This window comes from Catharus ustulatus, chromosome 10 (assembly GCF_009819885.2).
Source record: "Catharus ustulatus isolate bCatUst1 chromosome 10, bCatUst1.pri.v2, whole genome shotgun sequence".
Lineage (NCBI taxonomy): Eukaryota > Metazoa > Chordata > Aves > Passeriformes > Turdidae > Catharus > Catharus ustulatus.
In genome coordinates this window covers 10,895,373-10,909,995 of record NC_046230.1, presented here as the reverse complement: position 1 = coordinate 10,909,995, position 14,623 = coordinate 10,895,373, and the positions used below count along the sequence as shown (strand labels likewise).

The 14,623-nt window shown below is 37.0% G+C and overlaps 1 protein-coding gene across 1 annotated transcript in view; it reads left to right on the top strand.

Annotated features, from left to right (window-relative positions):
- Positions 1–14,623, top strand: part of DNER (delta/notch like EGF repeat containing) — a 119,319-nt gene that overhangs the window by 65,000 nt on the left and 39,696 nt on the right. Inside the window, exon 5 of the mRNA XM_033068974.1 lies at positions 9,685–9,830. Coding sequence (XP_032924865.1) covers positions 9,685–9,830 — 146 coding nt within the window. The remainder of the gene's footprint in view (positions 1–9,684; positions 9,831–14,623) is intronic.

The window sequence follows — 14,623 nt, the reverse complement described above, 5'->3', positions numbered from 1 at the left end:
TTTGTTGCATGCATCTCTTTTATCCACGCATGCGATCACGCTCTGACTGAGAACTGGAACATTAATTTTGAGAACATAGATTGCTGTCAAAATACTGAAAAAACCAAACCCAACGTAGAATAAAAGCATGAAAATACTTCTTTTTTTTAATGCTCACATTTTAGAAGTTTGACAGTGATTATACACCATCTGCTTCTGCACAAATCAGGTAATTCACTCTGGCGCTAAATTAGTATACCTGTTTACTAAGGCAACAGTTCTGTGCTTCAGGGGTATCCAAAGCTGCACCAGTGGCTGGCAGACTTGCAGTCAGGCAGGTCTAATTTCACACAGTTTCCAGTTTGCTTGGAAAACTGGTATATATACACTTGTGTGACTGTACAGATAGCAGATCGTATTTAACAGTCCAGTTAACAGCTAGGACACAAAAGAACCATAACTTCTTTTTAATGAATTTGGAAATTGAATAATAATTGATGGAAACATAGAATATGCTGAATTGGAAGGGACCCATCAGGATCATCCAACTTTTGGCCCTGCACAAGGCACTGCAAGAATCCCACACTGTGCCTCAGAGCGTTGTCCAAACATTTTTTGAACTCTGTCAGCCTTAGTGCTTAGAGCTTGTTCTGTGTCCAGACACCCTCTGGATGTTAAATCTTTTCCTAATATCCGACCTAAACCTCCCTGACACAGCTTCATACCATTTTCCTTTTCATAGCAATACAAAACTGCATATCACATGATTATTGTATGATTGCTACTTAGTTTTAAGAAGTGTTTATTTGGAGGTTTTGGGATAATGCAGGAGGAGGAGCTGGCAGTGCTGACTCTGTGTGCATGCAACCTATTTCCTTTCTTTCTCCTAACAACATTAAAAAATGAAATTATGTTTTCAGGTCTTTATCATGGCTGTTAGAATATTACTTCTATTGAAAAAAGATCATCTTATCAGCTTTCATGATAAAATGTTGGAAAAATTGCTTTTCAGCCCTGGTGTGCCCAAGCAGTAATGATGGAAGCACTTTCAGAAAAATAATAAAACTAATAGTTGGGCATTAGTATGCTGCCTCCATTTCCCCATAGGTAATATGATAGAAAATGTGTATATAATTGTAAAAAAATGCTGTAAATAGCTTAAAAGTACTTGCTTTTAGACTTTGTGCTTTATTTTGCACTTCCTAGGTGCTGCTTAAGCAGCTGCTTAAAAGGAAAGATGCTGCTTAAAAAGCAGCTTTCATGAGATACTACTACATTAGCTTTTTAAGCTTATTGTCTGCTTATAAAATCAAAGAAAGACATTTATAAGAAAAACTACTATTTCTCAGATAATACTTTCCAGATAATAAGGTAGAAACTTTAACATTTAATGTGAATTAATATTTTTATCTGAACAGAAAATAAATCCTCCAGCACAACCTTTAAATTATAATGCTTATTTTCATCACAGCAAACAAAAACTGATGTAGACTTGTCAGTTGACATTGCTTGGCATGTCATCTGGTTTTCTACAAGATGCTCAGCATTTTAGATCAATACAATATAATTAGCTGCTTTAAACTATAATTATCAAGTATTTTAAAAATATTTCCTTAAATAAAATTGGTAGCTGTACAAACTTATTTGAAAATAGGTGCTCTAGCATCATTGTGGTGAGATGAAGAGTACTGATGCCATTCAAATGCCAACACCTCTAAGGCAGTTTGCTTGAATTCCGTGAAACTTCTTGATATTTGGCTTAAAAAGGAAAATTAATGCTTGGCTTCTGAAGCACAAGATATCTGCTGCTTTTTAATAAGTGTGGGAGCCATATGGTTCTATGTCAGGAAGGGTAATATTTTACAATCCAAAATGCTGTCCTGCCTTTCAAATGCAGCAAAGTATTTTATTTTCTAAACCTGGCCTGAGCAGTTATTTACTCTTCTGTCGTTCTTTCATTATTCCACGAGTCTCCCTGCAAGACCTCATTATGCATTAATGAGTAGTCACCACCAATACTAGTGCAGCTATATTGAAAAGGCAAAATGAAACAGTGTAAAAAATACTATGTGGAAAAATAAATAACATAGATAGATATTTTGAAACAAGTTGTTTTTTTCTAACTCTTTTTATCTGGCAATAGAATCTCAGATGTGTTTTGTGTTGTTACAGGCCTCTAAAACATGAACACATTTCTGTCTAAAGAAAGCAGTTTACTGCATCTCAAAATTGCTTTCACTTAAGCAAAAAATTAAATAGGACAATTTTATTTTATAATAGGAGATGTGTGAATTGAATTCACTGAAGACCACGTAATCACATTACTCTAACAAGTTGCCATGTGTCAGTTGAGCGTCTGTGTGAGCTCCCAGCCTATGGCATATTGTAGTCATTTGACTCAACCCCCTTTCACTCTGGACCAAATGAAATCTCGGTGCCCTGCACATGCTGTGGTGGGAGTGCTCAGGCTGTGCTTGTGCCCAGCTGATGTGCAGAACCTCTGTCCATGTGTGTGACTGTTCTGCTCCTTTTGTGCAAGCCAGCCTCGCTGGGGGGAGTTGGTGACAACTGCTCCAGTTAGTGGGGTTCTCATTTTAAAGCGTGTAATTTGCCTGGAAGGGCCCTATTGTCTGCAGATTTCAGCATTGTGCTCAACTGAACATTTCCCTGGGGTTCTGGGCACAAGAGCTAACCTTGCAGAAAATGGCCTTTTGGTAAACAATAGCAGCAGCAGCAAAGTGTGAACAGCAAGAAAAGCGCAGTGAAGTATTAATTTAAATGATTTCTTTTAAAAAATGGCCTTGTAAGGCAAAGAAATGAAGCATTCAGCTGAAATCTAAACCACTCTGAAGAATGCTGTTGGCCTATATAAGAAAGAGTATCTTTATAAGTATTATAAAATAAAAATCCTATCCTTTATGATCAAGTTGCATGTACCTTGTCTCACATGTAAGTAGATGTAAATATCAGACCAGTTACTATTTTCATACATTTTATTATGTTTTAAGTTAGCATTTAAATAATTTTTATTCTTTAATTTTTAATTAATCAGCAAATTATTCATAATTAATTTTTATTCACTACTATTTCTAGCAAGTAACAATAGGAAATTATTTTTCTAGTCTTTGGAGGTTTACCTACTCAAATTTACCATGTTTAGTGAATACTTTTTGTTTGTTTCTTTAATTTTAAGATTCTTTGTTCTTCAAATAGGACTTCTGTGACCAATTCACAATCACGATATTTATTTTAAGTCAATCACGCGGTTGTTTGCATGATAAGATCTTGGACAGACTGCTTAACCTGATCTGTGGAATACAGACACCAGTGCATAACTGGTAGCATGTGCAGTGTACCTGTGTGAGACACATTTTAACAATGCTTGTAAAATGCTTTGAGATGTTCAGCTAGTAGTGTAATATACTGTAATGTGTATTTAAAAGTAGGGTAGCCACTCATAGAGCCTCTCAGTCGAAGCAGTAACTAGAGATATATCCTAGCCAACCCTGCCATCCCATCTTCTGCAGCTCCCCTTAGTGCAGTCCCAGCTATGCCACTTGTATTCCAGCACAATTACCTGTGCTTGCCAAGTGTGGAATCAAGAGATTCTAGTGGTCTGCATTTGAGCCCAAAATAGTTCTCTGCCAGCTTGGCTGAAATGCTGACAAATAAAGATATGTTGGGAAATTATGATACATGAAATCTTTTAGAAGAAAATCTTGTCGCCCTTTGCTGGGCTTTCACCATCACTTTGGATCATAAGCAGAATCCTTGAAGCTGTGGGAGGAGGTCACACATCAAGCTACTGCCACAGCTCTTTAAAAAGGTGAATGCAAGTGGCTTTGTAAGAGTCTAGCTGAGTGTTTCATAATTCTGTCACAGGGCTTGGCCCAGTCAAGCTATTAAGTTGGCTAATTGTATAAGTAACAGTGAAATTCAGAAAGTGACATTTGTTACAGAGGAAATGTAGTGGAATGTGGGACTTTGCCATGCTAAGTGAACTCAACTGGTTTGCTCAGTTCATAAATATATTTTTACTACCAGTCGTGCAAAACTGAGCTCCAACTTGAAAGGCAAGTTGTGTGCTGTTTCTTCCCAAAGTTTTGGTAATAATTTTCTCACAACCCAGTTTTGCTTTCTCTTACGCCAGTGTAACACTATCATTGTCAATGTGTAATATTGTTCCTGAGGATGTAACTTGAGCAGCAGCACTCTTACCTTTTAATGGTTATACCTGAGAAGAAAGTGTATGCTTTTAGGAGCTCAGGCTGTTTTCATTGTTGGTAGCAAAGGAACAAAGCATATCCATCTAAAAACTGACTTTGATTATGAATGCAACTTGGAGAAGACAATGAATGTGATGAGAAGATTTTCAGTCACCTCCCAGGAAAAATCCTTAAAATTCCTGATTCATGTGAGCTTGTTAAAAAAAAAAAAAAAAAAAAAAAAAAAAAAAAAAAAAAAAATTGAAACAGTTCTTGAGCTGATTCTCATTAGAATCTAGATATACTTTCAAAAGCAGTATCTGACCAAAGCTTCTCTGAATAAAGCACAGCAAGCATGTTGATCTACATAGAATTTTGGAGACTTGTGGCACCTATAAATAGTGCTATTTGTGGACAAAATAGCAATTTTGCTATTGCAGCTGTATTTTTGTGTCCCCAGATGCTATGTTGCCTAGCAGCATCGTTAGAGAGTGATCTCAGATGTTCTGTACAGTGCTGATGGCACTGATGTACTGCATCAAAGATTGCAAATGGCACTGATTACCTGTTTCTCACTTCTCGTTTTCTTATGTATGATAATCATCCTGAGGCAAACCAGGAAAGGATTCCTGACCCATTTTTCATATTCTGTAGAGCAGTATTGGTGTCAGGGTCCTGAGGGAATTGCTAGGCCTTAAAGACCCTGAGTATTAGTGTCATGGAAAGGGGGGGTAAATGTTTGTACATTTGTAAATCAAAAGCAGGCCTCTACTACTTCAACATGTAAAGGCAAATTTTCAGAATTACGTGCATCATGAGAGCATCTTGCTATGCCTTTTCATTTCTTAGGTCTCTAAAATGAGTTGGATATGACTTGTATGAACAAGAGAAGGATTGAGCTTGCTTAGATTTGCTAGATGGAAAACTATTTGAGATTGTGATATGCAGTGACGTAACTGAGGGAAATTGGTTCACATACTTACAGTAAATTTCAAACTTCATGCTTAGATCCAAAAAGGCACTGAAGCATGGTGGTGATTAGTATAGACCTCTGTTTTCGTAGTAATTTTCATAGTATTGAATGTTAGCTATATCACATGATATATGGACATGAAAAAATCTTTGGATAAAATTTAGATATCAAATATTTTAGGAGGAAGAACTAAAATTCAGGTATTTCTTTTTCTTTTTCTTTTTTTCCTTTTTTTAATAAATTCTGATGACTACTGTAATAAAAGTAGAATTCTCTTTCTTTCCTAGCTTCCTTTCTTTGAAGTGTTCTTATGCCTGCAATGTTCAATGGCTATAAAAGAAGAGATGGAGCACTTTGACCACTCTTGTTTAGCTTGCTGAATAAGGTTTTCTCTTGTGGTAGGAGATGTGATCAAACAGAAAATTCCTCTGGACTCTTTTGCACTTTAGGTTAATTCTATGACTTTCCATCATCTGTGCATGAACTATCACATGTACTTACATAGCTTCTACCCTGGACCAGTAAGGTTTATAGAGGATGCTCAGTATGCTCTGATAACAGCAGTGGTTTTTTTTTAGAAGCTGAAATCTGATCTGGAAGTATCATAGCTCCACTATGTAACTGCATGACAAGAACTGAAGGTACAGTGCAGGCACATCAAGTACTGCTGCTTTGATCCTGAAGGAATGAATGTTTTTCTTCCATTTAACTATATCTCAGTTACCCATTTTCCAAATAATGAATAGCTGACTGTACTGTACATGGGGAATGGGGTGAAGAATTTACATCACCTTATTCTGGGGCCCTTTTAAGTTTTCCTACCATCTTGACTTACCAATGCCCTTGGTGCCAGGGCTGCTTACTGTGCAGGGAAGCTGTAGGCACTTAGTGTCTTTGAGAACTTCACTGTTTTGCAAAATGTTGAAGTTGGCTACTGACCCCAAAAGCTTTTTGGTGTGGGAAAGTGTTGAGAGAGAAAAAGAGAACAGATGGAAACTGATAGACATCCCACTGCTGTCTCATTTTCTTGGGAAACCAGGCTAAAAATAAGTTGAAAACTTGAGGACTGGTACTTTGTTTTGAGTGCCCGATCCCCTTGGCAGTCATTCTCACTCTTCCAAGAAACCTTTAGGTGAACTCAAAGTTCTACACTTCTGTGAACTGGAACTAAAAGGATAATCTATTGTTTCAACCTAAGGTGAATATCTTTGTATCACATGTATGCACTGTGTAGAATATAGAGAAATACAGTTGAGCCAAACGCAAAAGGTGTTGATGTGTGTCAGAGCATGTTGGGTGCATACCAAGAGTTAGTGAATGAATTCTAGTGAAGTGTTTTGCCTTTCACTGATATTACGTACAGTATAATAACTTTCTTGGTGGTCTGTTAGCTGCAGTCTTCCCTATTTTGTCTGTCCACTGTGGACCACTGGCTGACCTCAGACTGCTGTGCTTAGAAGGAAGGTATTGCTCAGAAATGGGGCTTGTGAGGGAAGCAAATCAGTTTGTGTAGTCTAGAAAGCATATACTCAATTGATGTTTGAGTACTGGTAATCTGAATGGCATGATATGATCTTCTGAAAGTATTTGGACATATTGATGACACCTGTCATTTTTAGTTTAACTTTATTCCTTATTCTTCATTCTTAACTTTCTTAATGTGGGTGAAACAGGAGCACCTGTACTTTGTGCTCCTAGGTATATGTGTGTGGAACTGCTGGGGGGAGCAAGCTGTAGTGTATTTTACCATGAATTCTGCCAGGGAAACTGTGAAGGCATTTCCAAGATTATAAAATGTGTGTGCAAAAAGCTTGAAAATGCCTCCTCTGCAATCTAAATGGCTATTCACATCACATAATAATTTATTAGGCTTGAGAATTGTTTCTGTAATATTACTGTAAATAACTCAACCCTGAATTCTGCAACTAAAAATGCTTTGATACCATTATGTTTTAACTGGCTTTAGAAAACCAGCAAAGTTGAACTGAACAAAATTACTTTTTGATATGAACTGCTGCAATATTTTTCTCCAGACCTGAGATGAAAGTACCTGTAAATATGGTTCTGAAATTATTCTCCCATCTAGAAGTTAAAAATAGAACTTAAAACTCACTCTAGTTCATTTGCTGTTATGGGAATTGGGGAAGGAATTAATTGAAGTGCTATGACCTGAGTTAGGCAGGGTGTTATATTTAGATGGTCAGACAAGCTTCTTTTAGCCTTAAAACCTAGAGATCTCAGAAAGTTATGTGCAACTTCTATACAGTGAAAATAAATACCCATGTTTGTATTTTTCTAGTATTTACAAATTGGATGAGACAATTAGAAATTGCAAGAAAATGTGTGGCATTCCAGAGAGAATAATTATTTTTTCAGTGGTTTGCCTAAGGGCTTTTGATACCAAAATAGTAACAAGATTCAAACTGCAAAGAAGGTTGATTTAATATTTCTTTAGGGAACTGTCCTGAAGAATATGTAACAATCTGCTTCAGAAAGGAAATGTGAACCCAAAGACATTTTCTAAATGCCACATTCCAAGCATTCACATATAATTGCATGACTGCCAGTGACAATTGCATTCAATTGTTAAAGAAAAATTCTGGCTGCATCTTTGAACAGATGGGTAAAAATGGGGTATGTATTGAGGCCAGAATAAATTGGCTTGCTTTGAAGAGGTCATCAGATTACAATAATCTTCACTAGCCAAAACAGACCATTAGGCATTTGGAACTATACCCAATGCATGTGTTTTTTGTTGTTTTTGTGCGGTTTATTTTTTTTTTTAATCTGATCCTTTAGAATATTCGGCTAACTTGTAGAAGCTGTACTCAAGCCAATGATGTCTATGTAGGACATGAGATTTTCCTGTTTGAAGATAGGGTTTAGGGATCATAGACTGCTAATAGCTGAAGGAATGCAGCATTTTAAAAAGCGAAATCTAAAAATGAAGAACAAAGAATGGAAGTCTTCCACATGATTTTGTGGGGAATTTGTAGCGTTAGTCATGCTTGACACTTCCATATGCAAAATGTAAGTAATGCTTAGCAGCTGTTCTAAAAGAAAGCTCCCTTGAAGTTCTGTCTCATGAAACTTTTATTTGTTCCTGTTCATTAAAAATATTTTGTTTTACTGTTTTTTTCTCTTGACTAAATGTTGTGCTTTCTACAGTCTATAATGCAAGAAGCTGAACTGCATCTTTGAAGCTCCCTAGAGGTTTAGGCTGTAAATGGATTTTGCTATTTGAAGTGGAAAATCTAAGAAAAAACATACAAATTCATACGCTGCATCTATTTAGTATTGTTCTTTTTAAAATTACTGGTATTTGCTTAAAAAAAAAAACCCAATTTTTGCTTAAATTTGTTTAAATTCTCTCTATATTTTCTAAAAAAAAGGAGAATGGTTCTGTGCCTCAACATTCTGGTACTACAGTGTTACACCCTTTAGAGTCTACCTACATGGAGGATAGTGACGCCAAGTTTTGACAGTCTATGGAAGGATCTCTGGTGGTTTTTTTATGCATAAATTCTGCATACAGTATACACACTATACCAAACCCACATTTTTGTGTCAGTGCACATTTATTCTCCCCCAACAAAGCAATTAATTGATGCCACACATGGAAGGGCTGTGGTCCAGAAGTCTAATCAATGTGCTGGAACAAGGCAGTTCAACCATGAGGGAAGTACAGGAGCAGGGGCTGTGTATTTTATGAGCTCTGACTTTATCCCATGTGTCATGGGCTGTGTGTGCCGCATTTTATCTTTCCTATCGTCCTTTTATTTTTCAGATAAATCTGTTAGGAATATGTGTGATAGTGATGTTGTTATGCTCCAGTATGTTTTAATAGCTACCAACCACATTTTTTTTTTCATTGTATGCAATTACAGGTGCTAGCCAGAGATTAATGACTCTTCCTGTTCGTTGTCCAGTGTTCCTATTTCCATGTTTACCTGCTATATCAGTTTTTAGTGAGACCAGATCAAACATTCACTAATACTTGTATTGCAAATACACAAAGAAATGATGTCAAGTGGTATAAGTACGTATATTCTTGCAAACTTCATTAAAAAACAGAGCCAAAGTGATTCTTTGTCTTTTACCGATGTAATGAATCTGAGTGCTTTTTAGCTCTGAAAGTAACTCTTATGAATTCATTTAAACATATTTCTTCACAAAATTGGATTTTAATGTTCCTCATCATTAAAGAAATTAAATAAATATATTTCTTTACTTTTCAAAAAGTAGCAGGGAAAAGCATTTAATTTTGAAACCTAAAAAATATAGGTTTGAGTTCTGGATGGTGTTTCACCATCCTGCCTTCTTTTTTTTAATCAATATAATGAGGTTTGTCTCAAAACTCTATTTTAATTTGTATTTACATGCTTTGCATTCAGAGAGGTGTGTATGAGTAATTTTGTTCTTAGTTGACAGTTTATTTCGAATCATTTTTATTTGTCTGTCTAGCTGGAGAGCATTAACAGCATCAGCCTATTTTGTCATATAACAAGAATTTATTTTTTTTTAAAGGCTTTTTGAATGATTCAGTTACCAAGTGTATTGTGGCTCTACGCTTGACTGTGGTGGTGAAAGTGAGTACCTGCATGCCTGTGGGAAGCCATTCAGACAACGTCCCATGTTCAGGGAAAGGGAAATGCATCACCAAGCCAGATGAGGTAAGGTCAACTTACGAAGACATTCCTGCAATGTGACAATTCCATGATCATTTAAACAGAGGGCAAATTGCCCTTGGTCTTTACACCTTGCAGCTGTGTAACAGCTTTGAAAGCTCACCGATTTTACTAAATAACAACAATATTTATCTGCTGTACCAGAAAATCAAGCCCTTGCAGTAAGAAAATAACAGAAATGAGATGAGATTCACACTCTGCCCTGGCAATGAAAACAATTGTTCAAATCAGGTATAAGGGAATTTGTACAGCACCTTATGGTCACTGTAGAAGGAAGTGTCTCTAAAGGAGGACCACGGTGTGGGCACTTGGGATCTCCAATCTCCAGACCAACGTGCTCATATTTGTTAAGTTCTCAGCCTTGTCAAAGGTTTTAGGTCAGCTTTAATCTAGTGCTTCTCTCTCCATGTCTTAATAATTGCTTACTCAGAATAGACTGACCAGTGCAATGAAATTACCTGACCATAATTATGAGAAGAAACAGAATGGAGTGATTTGGTAGTGGTTGCAAGGTTTCCGGTACAGCTTTGTCCTTTACGTAATACTGCATTGGGAGATTATGATGGCAATTGCACCGGACACTGGGGATTTTGTGTGATCTAGCAAAGTAAGAAAATAAGAACCAAATCTCTCAAATTTGCAATCTATATTCTGCTTTTACAAAACCAGATTGGGCTTTTGTGATTTAGACACTGTTACCTTCTATACATGTTATTTTTTATTTCATGGATTAAAAGTCATTTACAGCGCAAATATGCACAGTTAATCTTTGATTTTATTAATATTCATTTGGGAGATAAAAGCAGTAGTAACTGTTGAGTAAATATTAACAGCTGTGAGCCTGCTGTGAGCACAAAAAATTTGGCATATTGAGTGAATTCACTTTTAGTTCATCTGCTACCATTTTCTGATTTAAATTCTCAATGAGCATGTTTGATAGAAAATGGTGTTTTGAATTGTAACAACAATAATTAAATTGCCACAGTAATCTATACATACATGGCAGTACTAACATCTGGAATAATTATCTGTTTTATTTCTCAAAAATGAATTTTGTAAAATGCTTGAGGTAATGTGTGAATACAATCATTGCAACATGAATTTAGAGATAAATGCTACTTTACTATACCAGCTGGCTAGTATCCTAATAAATTATTCATTCAGATACAGTGTTCTATTTAATAGTCCAGTTTAGTTTTTGTGCTTTACTGTATTTATCATTTTTATTTTATAAATTCAGTATTTTGAATTCGACTTACATAAATAATGGTGTTCCTCAGAGGTCTGTGCTGGGGCCAGTTCTGTTCAATGTATTTATTGATGACATGGATGAGGGTCTTGAGTCTTTAGTAAATTTGCAGATGACACAAATCTCGGAGCATGTGTTGATCTGTCGGAAGGTAGGAGGGCTCTGCAGAGAGACCTGGAATGGTTGGATGGATGGGCAGAGTCCAATGGGATGAAGTTTAATAAGTCCAAGTGCTGAGTCCTGCATTTTGGCCACAATAATCCCCTGCTATAGGCTGGGGATGGTGTGGCTGGACAGTGCCCAGGCAGAAAGGTACCTGGGGGTACTGGACAGCAGACTGGACACGAGCCAGCAGTGTGCCCTGGTGGCCAAGAAGGCCAATGGCATCCTGGCCTGTGTCAGGAATAGCGTGGCCAGCAGGAACAGGGAGCTCATTCTTCCCCTCTACTCAGCACTGGTGAGGCCACACCTTGAGTACTGTGTCCGGTTTTATCCCCTCAGTTCAGGGAGGACGTGGAGATGCTTGAGCGCATCCAGAGGAGGCACCAAGGCTGGGGAGGGGCTGGGAATACAAACTCTGTGAGGAACGGCTGAGGGAGCTGGGGTTGCTCAACCTGGAGAAAAGGAGACTCAGGGATGACCTCATCACTCTCTACAACTCCCTGAAAGGTGACTGTGCTCAGGTGAGGGTTGGGCTCTTTCTCCAGACAGCACTGACAGAACCAGAGGACAGTCTCAAGCTGCACCAAGGGAGATACAGGTTGGATATCAGGAAAATTTTTTTTTACAGAAAGAATAATGAAGTACCGGAATGGTCTGCCCAGGGAGGTGGTGGAGTCACCATCCCTGGATGTGTTTAAAAAAAGACTAGATGTGGTACTTGGTCCCATGGTTTAGCTAGATGTTAGGGCATGGGTCGGACTTGATGATCTTGAAGATCTCTTCCAACCTAGTGATTCTGTGATTCTGTAATATGTTCAAGTTTACTATGCAAAACAGCATATCAAAATATTGTCTTTTTCCATTTTTTGTCAATTTGAGAGTTAAATCTTTTGATAGATTGCCTCATTTAGTGTATTTTTATGTTGTTTGTCTAATTTTATGACTCTAATTTCTTTATCTTGTTGCATGTCATGTTGCAAAATAAAAATAAATTGCTTCCTATATCTATGCAGAAGAATTAATGCTTTTCAGTATTAAGGGAAAAGCATATATGGCGTCTAATAATTATCCACATCTTATTAATCTATTAAGATGCAGTGAATAAAGTAAAATTTTCTTTACAAAAACCCAGAGAGTTTGACTTCACAACAAGAAAGAGAAGCAATTATTTAACTCAAAAAAAGATACACCAGTATCTGTATGTTCCTACCTGTAATCTTGACATTGGAAATTTTATATGTTAAAGCCAGAACAGTGAGTGATGAGAGAGCCCCACCTTGTGCACATGCAGGCTGGTTTTTTTACCCAGCAAGTGAATACAAAAAATTAGGATTGTTCATATCTTTCCACTGTTCTTTACCTGAACATAATCAGAGGAAAATTTATCAAGGCAGTGTTTTTGTTATAGCATGCACTAGGCTGTAGTTGACCAAAACCCTGTGGCTGAAGCTGTGGGACACAGAAACCATGTCGAAATCCACTTCTGAAGAGTATCTATCAATTAATGGCAGTCAGAGATCAAGAATTAGCAGGGTTGTCAATATGTCTAAATTAAAAAAAAAAAAGTATATTTATATGACCATAAAAGATATTTAGCTATCCTCAAATAAAATTGTAGCTTCAGAAATGTGATTGCTTCTATTTTTGCTGTCGCATACAGCTTCTGAGTTTTCTGGAACTTGAACAAATGAGGAAAGCATCCAGTGATCCTCTCAAATGCCTCTAACCTGTGCCAGGTGCCTGCTGGGCTGGGGTAGATTGCTAGTACATCAAATACAGTGACCAAAATGAAGTTAATTTATATCCAGCCTTCTACTCCAGGGGGAAATCAAAATGCCATGTTGTCTTTTTGTCCATACTGTACTTCTAAATCCGTGATCTTTCCCTGCTCTTTAGCCTATTAGGTGCATCAGAGAACTTCAGAAGGAAACTGCTTCATGCCCAACATAAGATAAAAATAGGAGGTGCATATTTCATTAAGTGGATTTTTTTTTTTGCCATTGTTAACTCAAATTATGTGAGATGTACTCTAAAATATCTTGATGATTTCCCCAATGATGGAGCAAGCGGCTGCCAAGATTACATACTTGACATGACAACCGTTGCGTTTTCCTCAACGCACTTCATTTTGCAGAACACAAACTTTAATTTTCTTTAAATTTAAAATGTGCCCTTTGTGATTTGCTGTTTGTTTTTATCCATAATTCATTCTGTTTTGCACAATCTAGTCTTGCAGGATACAAAGCAACTTCTTAGAAGAATGCATAAAAGGCCCAATGCTCTAAGCAAGCTCAGAGCTCTGCTGGCTATAGCTATTCCTTCCAGTGCCAAGAAGATTAATGGTTGTCTTTGGGGTTTTATGTACTTCACAGTTTTATTTCAAATCTAGTAGAATGTAGGAACACATCTGCTTATTGGGAAATTTAAAGGTAGCTGACAGTCTGCAGTGATATAAGCACAGGAGGTTACTGTTATGTGTAGAGTGCATATAACTATAAACAAAAATGAATTCTGATCTAACCTGGGAGTCTTGGCCAGTTTTTACTCATTCTTTACTGGTCTATAACTTGACTTCTACTCATCTAGATGCTTTTTATAGAGTGTGGTTATGAAAAGCAAAGTCCTAATGCAAAGTTTTGCTTCCAATTGTTGTTGCTTTTGAATGGAACATAAAATTCATCGCTTTGAGTGTATTTTTGTGAAGTGAGGTGGTGCTGAGCTCAAGTGATGCCTTTTCCTTCCTTTGTATAATCTTTGTACCTGTTTTGCTACCATGTTTGCCACGTGTCCACAAGGGAAACAGGAATGTGTCAGAAGTATAGCACTGCTCTTGGCATCATCACAACATAAATACCTCTCTCAATTCTTACACTTGGCTTTACAGCAAGATGAGTTAACAGTTAGCAGTTCATGGAAGAGAAAAGTTTTGATGTTAACCCAAAGGGGAGCGATTTGTCTGGTGTGAATTTCAATTTCATGTAAGATTTTGAAGTGAGCTTGGGCCATCCATAGATTGTGAGTGCTACAATTATGTAACTGTGTGTTTCTCTCACAGATTGCTCAATAACTTTGGCTCTCCCATATAAAATATATATGGGCTGACTGTATAAATACGAACTTTTATTGCTAGATTTTGAACCCATGATATTTACACAAAAGTATCTGGCCTCTGCTTGCTCTGAGAAATAATATATTGAATTGAATAGCGATGGTTTCCATGCCTTCTATGCAGGCTTGAAGCTTTGGGATAGATCCATTTGATAATAATCTGTAAAAAGGTAGATTATAAAACCCCTCATGTATACCTGAAGGTATGCTGTCTTGCATATGGACTTAATTTCCTAAGTACAGTATACTCTGAACTATG